This window comes from Dendrobates tinctorius, unplaced genomic scaffold, assembly GCF_039654945.1.
Source record: "Dendrobates tinctorius isolate UK_male_01 unplaced genomic scaffold, ASM3965494v1 ptg000032l, whole genome shotgun sequence".
Classification (NCBI taxonomy): Eukaryota; Metazoa; Chordata; class Amphibia; order Anura; family Dendrobatidae; genus Dendrobates; species Dendrobates tinctorius.
Genome location: NW_027361700.1, coordinates 35,836,297 through 35,849,138, shown reverse-complemented (window position 1 = coordinate 35,849,138; position 12,842 = coordinate 35,836,297). Strand labels below are relative to the sequence as shown.

At 39.3% G+C, this 12,842-nt stretch overlaps 1 protein-coding gene across 1 annotated transcript; it reads left to right on the top strand.

The window, feature by feature from the left end:
• The first annotated feature begins 5,469 nt into the window (after positions 1-5,469).
• Positions 5,470-12,584, top strand: LOC141086574 (uncharacterized). Its single transcript, XM_073572729.1, has 2 exons — positions 5,470-5,628; positions 9,204-12,584. Exon 2 carries the CDS (start codon positions 9,210-9,212, stop codon positions 11,487-11,489), a length of 2,280 nt encoding a protein of 759 aa, XP_073428830.1. The 5' UTR covers positions 5,470-5,628; positions 9,204-9,209; the 3' UTR covers positions 11,490-12,584.
• Positions 12,585-12,842: the final 258 nt, after the last annotated feature.

The window sequence follows — 12,842 nt, the reverse complement described above, 5'->3', positions numbered from 1 at the left end:
TACCTACACCATTGCTATTTCTGTGTGTGGTTCCACTATTACTCCCCAGCAACATGCCCGCTGTCTTGGGGTCATACTTGATTCCGAGCTTTCCTTTGCCCCCCACATTCGATCACTGGCTCGCTCTTGTCATCTGCACCTCAAAAACATTTCTAGAATTCGACCTTTTCTTACTTTTGACTCTGCAAAAACTCTTACTGTTTCTCTTATTCATTCTCGTCTCGACTATTGTAACTCTCTTCTAATCGGTCTCCCTCTTACCAAACTCTCCCCTCTCCAATCTGTCTTGAATGCTGCAGCCAGGATCATATTCCTCACCAATCGTTACACCGATGCCTCTACCTTGTGCCAGTCATTACACTGGCTACCCATCCACTCCAGAATTCAGTATAAACTTATTACCCTCACCCACAAAGCACTCCATGGCTCAGCACCACCCTACATCTCCTCCCTTGTTTCAGTATACCACCCTACCTGCGCCCTCCGTTCTGCTGATGACCTGAGGTTAGTATCCTCAATAGTCAGAACCTCCAACTCCCGTCTCCAAGACTTTACACGTGCCGCGCCAATTCTTTGGAATGCACTTCCCAGGTCAATACGATTAGTCCCCAATCCCCACAATTTTAAGCGTGTCCTGAAAACTCATTTATTCAGACTGGCCTATCGCCTCAACACATTAACCTAACCTATCCCTGTGTGGCAGAGCCAAAAGTTTTACCATAACCAGGTTCCCAGCATCATGTTCCCACATGCTTTATGCATCCATTAGCCCTCTGTGTCTGTACTGTTACACACTTAACATTATGGCTGGTCCATACAATCAGAGCAACTGTTACCACCCACCTTTCGTGTCTACCTCTTTCCTCATAGACTGTAAGCTTGCGAGCAGGGCCCTCACTCCTCTTGTTATTTGTTATAATCTACTGTATGTGATTATTGTTATGCTGTAATGTCTATTGTCTGTACAAATCCCCTCTGAAATGTAAAGTGCTGCGGAATATGTCGGCGCTATAAAAATAAAATGTATTATTATTATTATTATTAACTAGCCCTATTATTTAAGGCAAATTCGGCCAAGGGCAAAAATGAAACCCAATCATCCTGATCAGCGGAAATAAAACATCTCAAATACGACTCCAACGTCTGGTTTGTTCTCTCTGTCTGCCCATTGGTCTGAGGGTGAAAAGCAGAGGAGAAGGACAACTGAATTCCCAGCTTGGAACAGAAAGTCCTCCAAAATCTAGACACAAACTGAACTCCTCTGTCAGATACAATCTTCTCAGGAATCCCGTGCAAGCGAACCACATGTTGCAAAAACAGGGGCACCAACTCAGAGGAAGATGGCAACTTAGGGAGTGGTACAAGATGAACCATCTTAGAGAACCTATCACAAATTACCCAAATAACAGTCATTCTCTGAGATACAGGCATATCAGAGATGAAATCCATTGAAATATGGGTCCATGGCCTCCTGGGAACCGGCAAAGGCATCAACAACCCACTAGAGCGAGAACAAGGTTTAGACCGGGAGCACGTCCCAAGTCGGGCGAGATGGCAGAAAGAACTACCCCTTCGCCTAAAATGGTAGCAGGTTTGGTCACCACGGGAGAATCAGCAAGGAAGCTCCTAGAGAGGGCGTCTGCCTTGACATTCTTAGTTCCAGGAAGAAAAGAGACCACAAAATCAAAATGTGTAAAAAACAAGGCCCACCTAGCCTGTCTGGGGTTCAAGCGTTTAGCCGACTCTAGGTAAATCAAATTCTTGTGGTCGGTGAGGACTACGACTTGATGTTTAGCTCCCTCCAACCAATGTCTCCACTCCTCAAATGCCCATTTCATGGCCAACAGTTCCCGATTCCCCACATCGTAGTTACGTTCCGATGGAGAGAACTTTCAGAAAAAGAAAGCACAGGGATTCATTTTAGATGTTACAGGATCCTTTTGGGACAAAACAGCTCCTGCACCAATCTCAGAAGCATCCACCTCTACCTGGAACGGAAGTGAGACATCTGGTTGCCGTAAAACTGGGGCGGAGGTGAATCTTCGCTTCAGCTCCAGAAAGGAAGAAACAGCCTCCGGAGACCAATTCAACACATCAGCACCCTTCTTAGTCAGATCAGTCAATGGCTTGGCAATACTAGAAAATTTTGCTATAAATTTCCGATAAAAATCAGCAAAACCCAAAAACTTCTGGAGGGCCTTCAAAGAAGTGGGCTGAACCCAATCATAAATGGCCTGAACCTTGGCAGGGTCCATTTCAATAGTTGACGGAGACAAAACAAATCCCAAAAAAGAAATCCTCTGTACTCCAGAAAGCCATTTCGATCCTTTGACATACAGGGAATTCTCCCTCAAGATCCGGAACACAGTCCGAATATGTTCCACATGAGAATCCCAATCCTTGGAGAAAATCAAAATATCATCCAAATAGATAATCAAAAATTTATCGACACGTCTCGGAAAATATCGTTCATGAAGCACTGGAAGACAGAAGGGGCATTAGTGAGCCCAAAAGGCATCACCAGGTACTCAAAATGTCCCTCCGGAGTATTAAACGCCGTCTTCCATTCATCTCCATGCTTAATGCGGATAAGATTATACGCCCCCCTGAGGTCAAGCTTGGTAAACCAGCAAGCACCTTTAACTCTAGAGAATAGATCCGAAATCAGGGGTAACGGATACTGATATTTAACAGTAATTTTGTTGAGGGCACGATAATCAATGCAAGGCCTTAATGATCCATCCTTTTTAGCCACAAAAAAAAAAAACCAGCACCCAAGGGTGAAGAGGATGGTCTAATATGACCCTTCTCCAACGCCTCCTTAATATAGGATCGCATAGCCTCATGCTCGGGTACAGATAAATTGAAGAGCCGACCCTTGGGAAATTTGCACCCCGGGCTCAATTCAATTGCACAGTCATAACTCCTATGAGGAGGCAAAGACTCATTCTCACTAAATACATCATAAAAGTCTGCCAAATAGTCAGGAACATCATGCGACTGAGGGGAGGTGGAAAACACCGGAGCTTCACTACAGGCACACCGACAACCCCAACTCACCACAGTGTAAAATATCAGTATTTCTATAATATGGATTAATTCTCTCATACAGAATCTATTTAACAGGCTCTGCTTACTTTAGAGAAGTGACTGACTTATTCTGAGTGCCTTGGCTCACACAGCTGTTTCTCTTGTCAAATGTATAGGTCACTTGTCAAAGCTGTCAAAATGTGACTATTTAGAGATAATGAATGGTTCTAAAGATCTCAGACTTTAGGCTTAAATATCTCAGACTAAGGTAATGCATAAATAACTGTATGCATATTGTTAAAATAACTAGGGTTCACTTAATATGGAAGAAGTTATGAACATAGTGGCAAGCCACCATATGTGGTTGTAGTTTATAGGTCAGAATAGTATATAAGCCGGCCTAACTCTTGTTCAGGAGATCTCATATCCCTTGAGACTCTCGAACACCCGGACAACACAACTGCTCAAGACTATATGTAAGAACAATGCTCGTTTTCTCTTCAAATAATTATTGCATGTCATGAACTTACTTTTCTTCATTTTTGTAATCACTTTTTGAATGAACAATTAAAAACAAGATTTATTTTATCCTCAACATTGCTTTTACTTTTTGATTCTCAACCGTGCAAGAAGATATATATATATATATTTTTCTACATTTTGGCGAGCCTGAGCCAGCTTGATCTTTTGTGCTGATTTTGGTTGGCATTCCTTCCTCGATTGTGCAAGGGGGGAGCACGAACTCTGCTAAAAAACCACCTGTTGTACAAGCCTCCTCAGGAATTCCACTATTTCACGGCACAAGGATCACACTGAACCTGGAGACAACGGGTGAGGATCGTAAAGAGCTGCATGCGTCTCATCCAGACGGAGATCTGAGGATTGCATAAGGACACTGAGGACCATCCATTGACGGGAAAGACTCTCAATAGGTGAGAAAAAAAAAATATAATGGATTTTATACATGATTATGCTAAGAAAAGTAACATAGATTTCAAGTTTGTTCATAATCATACGGATGCCCAATTATGGTCTAGTTTGTATAATCAATGTGAGGCAGAAAATGTTAAAATTGACAAAAGGTTTTTCTCAGTTAGAAAATTACAAAGGAAACTTCAGAATGTTATGCAGCTAGTCCATGTGTATAATAGCTTAGTCTTTGAGAAAACTGAACCTAACACCTATAAAACATGCATTGTCACACAAGACATTAATCACACTGACACACCAGGTGACACACAAGAGTCTGACGGGGATTACTTTGATTGTCCAAATTGTTTGATTTTGTCAGAGCATATAGAACAATTGGAAGATCAAATAGATACCAGGACAGAGTTATTGTCTAAATTACGACAAGATATAAAAAGGGTTTCTGCTAACACAAGATCAACAGGTAAACAGGAGGAGAGTGCTGCTGCGTCATCATTTGTACCAAATATGCAAGATCCAGATGCTTCAGTAGAGGAATTAGAGGCAGTAGAATTACAACGGAAAAAATTACATGACAGAGCAGCACGCATTAATCTGAAAATACACGATCAGCTAATGAAAATTGTAAAAGACATTCCAAATTACAATGATAAGATGGATGCCTTTTATAATGCGGACACTTTTGAATCAAACACAGACAAATACAATCTGAATGATGAGCAAAAGAATAAAATATTCAAAGTTTGGTTACCTTCACATATGGGAAAAAGATTACAGACCACACCCAGATTAAATGATGAGAATGAAATGGCACATAGTACAAAAGAAGACAGACTTAGACAATTAGTATTGTTTACAACTGGAGAAGACATGCCTACAGTTGATATTTTAGGGAGTTTACAAACAAATATTTCTGAAGACCCATTCTCTTTTTTGGTAAAGTTTGAACAGGCCTATAGGATGGTAATGGATCTCGGGCCTCACGAAGAGCCAGCATCCATGATCAAATTTTTTGTAAAGAAGTTCAAGTACTTAGATCCTGCCTCAGTGCAATTGGCTAACACTCAGCCATCATTGCAAGAAGCAACAGTTTTTATTGACAGAATAAGGAGATCCATGAAACAAAATCAGGTCAAGGCTAAAATAGCGGTAGTTCATGAGAAGGAAGATAGTCAACTGAAACCTAGAGCCACAGTATTCTCCAAGAGCAGGGATTACATTGAGCATAGAGGTAAAAATACTACACAAAGGAACAATATCCATTGTTATTTTTGTGGTATACCTGGACACTTGAAGTGGCAGTGCAGGAAATTTTTGAGAGCAGAATCAGAGATGGGTACACAAGGAACAGGTAAGCTTGGAAGGGAAAACGGACTCATGCCAAAATCATACACCACACCTTCCGCACCTGCATTACAATTATCTGCACCTGCTCATACTGCCAACAGACAAACACAGTCACCATATGCACCATTAATCAGACAGATCAGAGAAATAACAGTGAAGGAAACAGAGTCAAGGGATAGAATTCCAAGGTCTTTTAAAAAGGACACAGGTCTTCTCCCATCTCCTTCATCTTTCTGACAATCACAGACTATTCCTGTACCACATCCATTGGAATTTGTGACTCGAGTTACATTGGATGACTGTGGAAGACCATTTATCAAAGTAAGTTTAGCAGGCCAGAATGTTGTATTTCTTATTGACACAGGAGCTCAGTTAAGTGTTACAAACCTTGATTTGAAGCTAAACCCAGATTCACCAGTTTGTACAATTGTCGGTTTCAGTGGAAAAGGTGGAACTAAAGCAACCTTAGTTCCCAATGTGATTTTGGAAATACCTAGTTCTTTCAAAACAGAAATTGACATCTGGTATTGTCGTGATTCTGAAAATATACTTGGCACAGATTTTATGCAGAAATTCGGATGGGTAGTTGACCTAGGAAATCAAGTGATCTGGAAAGATTCCAATGGTTGTAAACCGGTAGTCATTGATCCTAATGATTATAGCCATGTTGGAAGTATTTGCTTGAATGATGTGGTGTCATCTGACCATTTGTGGCCTGACACTAATGATGACGAGGTATTGACAGAAATTGTACAGCTTTTTCCTTCTCTTTGGGCTCAGTTCAGGAATGAGGTTGGAACAATGAAGGACGTTATCGTGAATGTGGAGGGGCGTGATCCCCCGCCACAGCGTCAGTATAAATTGCCTCCAGAATCAATTGACTCTATGTCAAAGATCATACAGGAATTGTTAGATCAAGGTGTTATCCGAAAGGCTAATTCTGTAAGTAACAATCCTTTGTGGTGTGTTTTGAAATCTGATGGTTCTTATCGAATGATATTGGATTTACGGATGTTCAATAAGCATACACCCAATGTCGCGCCAATTGTGGCAGATACTCATGACATGATGGCAAGGTTAAATGCAAAGGCCAAATACTTCTCTGTACTGGACATTAGCAATGGTTTTTTCAGTATACCTCTTGAAAAGAGTTGTCAGTATAAGTTTGCATTTACTTTCTTGGACGAGCAATATCTGTTTTGCAGGTTACCTCAAGGAGCACATTTGTCACCTAGTGTTTTTCATCAGGCATTGGCAAAGGTATTATCCAGATTTTCGAGGCCTGATTGCATTCTGCAATATGTGGATGATATTTTATTGTCTACAGAGGATAAAGAGACACATGTTTCTCTTCTGACAGAATTGTTTGAGTTGCTGCATGATGCAGGGTTGAAATTGAACACCAAAAAGGTCAAATTAATGCAGACTGAGGTCAGATTTTTAGGGGTGCTGTTGAGTCCAGGAAAAAGGCAGCCACTGCAGGAAAGAATTGAGGCAATTGCTTCCCTACCAATTCCGACATCACACAAAGCATTGAGACATTTTTTAGGTCTTATGAATTATTCAAGGGATTTCATTGAGAATTTTGCAGATAAGGCCAGATCTTTATATGATCTTTTGAAAGGTGAAAACAGTGATTACTTTGGTCCTTGGGGTGATGAACAGCAAACCTCATTTGAACAATTGAAAATGAATTTACAAAATGCACCTGCTTTGTCCACAGTAGATCCTTCGGCTCCATTTGCTTTGCAAGTGCATACATCAGGAACATCTGTTTCTGCTGTATTACTGCAATTACAGGGAGAAGAGTGGAGAATTTTGGGCTATTTTTCAAAACTTCTCTCACCTGTTGAAAAAGGTTTTGAGACCTGTGCAAGACACTTGGTAGGTGTGTACTTTGCAGTCAAAGCAACCGAACATATTGTCGGGTTCAACAAAATCATTTTGCAAACTCCTCACTCTACACTAAAACTTCTCTTTGAGAATAATATCCCAGGTGTGTCACATCAGAGATTTGCTCATTGGTTATTGTCATTGTCTCCCAAACAAATTGAGGTAGATTACAAGGCCAAATATGTTCTTCCTCAGCTGATGCAATATGAAGGACAAACTCATGATTGTTTACAGTCTTTTCAGGATCCAAGTCCATCACTTTTCAGACGGAAAGCAGAGGTAACAGACGAACCAATTTTTGTAGATGGTTCCAGATTCTATTCAGATGGGCACTATTATTCAGGATATGCCATTTTTTATCCCAACAGAGGACAGGTTGTGAAGCACAAATTACCGAGTCATTTTTCAGCTCAAAGAGCAGAGCTAGAAGCAGTAAAAATGGTACTACAGCTGAATGAAGCAGATGATCAGTGTCCCATTACAATCTACAGTGATAGCTCTTATGTTGTAAGATCACTGACAGATTACTTGTCAGTTTGGGAAAAAAGAGGCTATGTAGATTCATCTAATAAGACTCTTGTTCACAGTGACACACTGAAGACAATTTTCAGGATAGCATCAAAAAACCCTAATGGTTTTGCTATTGTCAAGGTTCCGGCCCATAAAAAATCTGATGATGAATTATCTGTTGGAAATGCAACCGCAGATATGCTAGCCAAAGAGGCAGCCCTGACAGGAGAAGAGGTGTTTGAACCTGAACCTCTCGAGGTTTCAGCAGTTCAAAGAACAGACACGCATATCCCTTCTTTTGCGGAAGAACAAGAAAAAGACTCATCTCTTGTTGCTTCCCGGGTTGATCCAAAACCTCCCTTTGTTTGTGAAAACGGGGTTTTGTGTCATGACTTAAACGGGGAGTTGCGTCCTGTTGTCCCAAGACATCTACAGGTTGAGTTCACAAAATACAATCATGAAAGTTTGGGTCATTTGGGCCAACAAAAATTGTTAGGCATTCTCAGAGAGAAATTTTACTGGGAAAAGATGGAAAAGACAGTGCAAAGTGTTGTTCAATCATGTCTCATTTGTGCCCAAATTAATCCAAGACCAAAAGGACAGAAACCGCCACTACTCCGAATCGCACCTGCAGATGGTCCATGGTCTACGTTACAAATCGACTACATTGGACCGTTACCATCAGGTAAAAATGGTCTCAGGTATGCATTGGTTGCAGTAGATGTTTTTTCTAAGTGGGTTGAAATTTTACCTGTCAGGAAAGATGATGCTTTGTCTACAGCTAGAGCATTAGTTAATCATGTCTTTTGTACTTGGGGGATCCCAAGAATGATCACCTCTGATCGAGGAAGTCACTTTACAGGAAAAATCATGCAAGCCGTTTGTGCTATTCTAGGGGTACGACAGCAGTTTCATGTACCCTACCATCCACAGTCTGCTGGTATTGTGGAAAGGATGAATAGAACAATAAAATCCAGAATTGCCAAGATGTTATTGGACAAAGGCAATACTTGGGTTGATGCAGTACCTTTTGTACTGTTGAGTGTAAGAGGAACAACCTCTGCCACAACTCAGTTTACTCCTTTTGAACTGATGACAGGAAGAAAAATGCCATTGATTTTTCCTCATGAACCATTTTTGTCTACACCACAAAAAGATGCTGTTGCAAGGTCCAAATGGTTGCAATTGTTGCAGGAAAATTTGAAAACAATTCTTCCACATGCTGCATCAAGAATGCAGAGAATGGAGCCACCATACGTATCCAAATTCAAGAAAGGGGCTCTAGTGATGATTAAAACTTTCAGGAAGAATGGACCTTGGGAAAGTAATTGGGAAGGTCCCTTTGAAATTATCGAAACCATGGGACAAGTGATGATACTTGTGCAACGAGCATCTAAGGTGGTTAAAAATACCCGCAGACAACAAAAATTGTGGGTACATGTTGATCAATGCAAACTGTATATTGCAAAATAATGATACTGCATTTCTTTTAGGAAGAAATGGATTCCAATAAGAACTGGAATATGAAACTCCACGTCTTTGACGGAAGGGATTCAACACCAATCCTTCAGGAGAAAAAGACATTTCCCAGGAAAAGCTACTATCTGATGGGAATCACATTTCTGCTGTTTTGTACTGTTTCAACTGTGATCTACGCTGAAGATATTTCACACCATGGAACAAATACTAGTGAAGTGAAGGAACTTTTCAAAGGAACTTTACATCCAAGGAAACCAAGAGGAACGAATCTACAAAGCTTAATAGATGAGGACATACCGGACGATTCAGTAGATATTACTGGAAACATTTGCATGGGTTTTGGTGCAAAATGCTGTATTGAGCTACACTTCATACATGACACTGACATAATATTACATGCAGCCACAGGACCTAAGACGAAGTTCACACAGTTACAAGGAGATTATATACACAATAATAAGACAGGCACATGGGAATGTAGTCCTACAGATGTGTTATTCTGGAATATAGAGATAAGAGGTGAAGAGAGAGCTGTGTGGTCAGGAGATATTACAAATGATATGATCGCAAAAGGGAAAGTTGAAACATCCAAAACAGATGCTTGGTTAAGGACACAACTTTTTGGGAAAGTTTTAGATCCTGCATTTCTTTCTATTACAGAAGGAGACGAGGATTGGGTAAAAACATGGAATTTTCAGATAACCAGAGAACCAGTACAAGTACAGGTATCTGTAGTTTTTACAGTTTCAAATACTATAGCTCCAGAAGTAAGGGTTACACCACAAGCAGTATATAGTCAAGAAAATATGTCTCCTTTATTACTAAAATGCAGCACGAGGTTAGAGCTACCTTCAGAATCTTTGTTAATATGGACCAAAGATAAATCATTTTTGGGAAGTTTTTCAAATGGTCCAACAAATGTTATACACAGAGGTCAATCCGGTAACGTGAGATGGTTAAATAAGGATTTTATTTTTTCTGTAGATAATCCATCTCCTAAGGATTCTGGACTTTACCAATGTTGCATTTTAACGAAATATAACTACAAACAATGTAGAGATGTAAAGGTAAATATATGGTCAGCAGTAGATAATGTATGCACACAGACAAGATTTCAACCATCTACTCCTTTTCAGATCAATCAGTTCCAAACTAAACCTCTGTTACGAGATGGAGTGTTTCTGACCATGGTATGGACCTTTAACATGTCTAACTGGAAAATCTCTTCTAGATATCCCCAGTGTCAACCACATCTCACTAACATGGAGATGGGAATAGAACAATGGTTTGGGAAAAGAACTTCAACACAGGTTAGGAGTAAGAGGGGAGTGTTAGAAGGTATTTTGGGGGGATTAGGAACAGTAGGAAGTTTAATTAACACTATGGACATTCATACACTTAAATCAGATCTGGAAAATATTGGGTATATTGGAGGAAAAGGGGTAAAGATTCAGAAAAGCTTGAATCAAGTCCTTGAAAAGATGGTTTTGAACACTGCTACTGTATTGGGATCTTCTGTATCACATCTTCAAGATGCTACTTTAGCTTTAATGGAAAGTGAACAGGAATCTCAAGTGGCCAAAACATGTCTAGAAATTCAGATTGAATATTCCACCAATCTGAAAATGATTGCACAAGCCTTACAAAGTGGAATTACCCCTTTAGGGCTAATAAGAAATTTGCCCATAGAATATAACTTTGCGTTAAACCATACAGATTTGTGGGTAAATAAGTGGTTAGGATGTGAACAGAACATTTGTGTAGGAACATCACTGATTCCAGTGTCAGGAAGAGAAGAAACCCTGGTTCCTATAGGTGTTCTGGGAATTCCTGTCAGCCCTACACAATTGTTATATTATCAATTACAGTATACAGATTTTGCATTTGATGGTACAAACATTGAACAATTAGACATTTCGTCATGCTTAAATTTTGTTTCCAAGGTAATGTGTCTACCTGGACAGGATAAAGTCATTTATCATTCATGTTTCCATAATCATACTTCTTGTCATGCCAGAGTTGAGAATGTCCACACGATACATGACTTGGTGACACCAGTAAGCGCTAACAAAACTTGTTTCCAAGTCATGTCAGGAAAAGAAGCAGTTTCTGCATTCTTCTCATCTTGTGTACATGTCGAAAATCTGACAATGGGTTTATATTGTATTGAGGGAAATGTTAAAACTCTCACAAAGAAGGAAGGAAGTATTAATATTACGTCAATAAGCTCAAGACGTCTGAAAATCCTTCCGATCCAGTTCAATTTGTCACAAGTCAATAAATTTCCTTGGAATTTGTAGACAAATGAAATAAAAAAAGACAAGGGTTTATTAAATCTGCTGACAAAACAATTAAAAGAAGCTGAAATTGTATTTAGACATGAACAAGGTAATCTAAATGATATTGAACATGAATGGACGAGTATGTCAGGGTCATCTTGGTGGAGAAATTTAGGAAAATCTGTAACTAGTTGGTCACAGTCTTCAGCGAAAATGGCAGCAGGAAATGTATTGTCTAATCCGATTGTTATTTTATTTATCATAGTTTTGCTGTGTATAATATATCAAATAATTATTATGTGTAAAATTAGGAGAATTTATAAGAATATAAAGATAGAAATGAAAAAGGAAGATGATATTTTAAGAGAGATGTTAAAACGAAAAAATATAACTCTCTGATCTAATTTTTGTTTTTACAATAGGTTTGAAAATTCAGATGACATTCAGGGCAGATGGTGATACAAGGTTTTCAGAATAAAGAATGAATGTGATACGAATGGTGAGAGAATGAGTTAGGATTGATTATGATATTTCTCAAATCATAATCAGGGGGGACTGTAAAATATCAGTATTTCTATAATATGGATTAATTCTCTCATACAGAATCTATTTAACAGGCTCTGCTTACTTTAGAGAAGTGACTGACTTATTCTGAGTGCCTTGGCTCACACAGCTGTTTCTCTTGTCAAATGTATAGGTCACTTGTCAAAGCTGTCAAAATGTGACTATTTAGAGATAATGAATGGTTCTAAAGATCTCAGACTTTAGGCTTAAATATCTCAGACTAAGGTAATGCATAAATAACTGTATGCATATTGTTAAAATAACTAGGGTTCACTTAATATGGAAGAAGTTATGAACATAGTGGCAAGCCACCATATGTGGTTGTAGTTTATAGGTCAGAATAGTATATAAGCCGGCCTAACTCTTGTTCAGGAGATCTCATATCCCTTGAGACTCTCGAACACCCGGACAACACAACTGCTCAAGACTATATGTAAGAACAATGCTCGTTTTCTCTTCAAATAATTATTGCATGTCATGAACTTACTTTTCTTCATTTTTGTAATCACTTTTTGAATGAACAATTAAAAACAAGATTTATTTTATCCTCAACATTGCTTTTACTTTTTGATTCTCAACCGTGCAAGAAGATATATATATATATTTTTCTACACACAGACACAGATTTCCAATCCAAAACTGGATTATGAATTTGTAACCAGGGAAACCCCAGAACAATGGTATCATGCAGATTATGCAACACCAAAAATCTGCAATTTTCTTGATGGTCTGGGACGACCCGCATTACCACCTGGGTCCAAAACTGAGGTTTATTTTTTGCCAAAGGAGTAGCATCAATCCCCCTCAAAG

Coding starts and splice junctions, on each gene's coding strand:
- LOC141086574 (XM_073572729.1), top strand. CDS start 9,210: ATGGATTCCAATAAGAACTGGAATATGAAACTCCACGTCTTTGACGGA.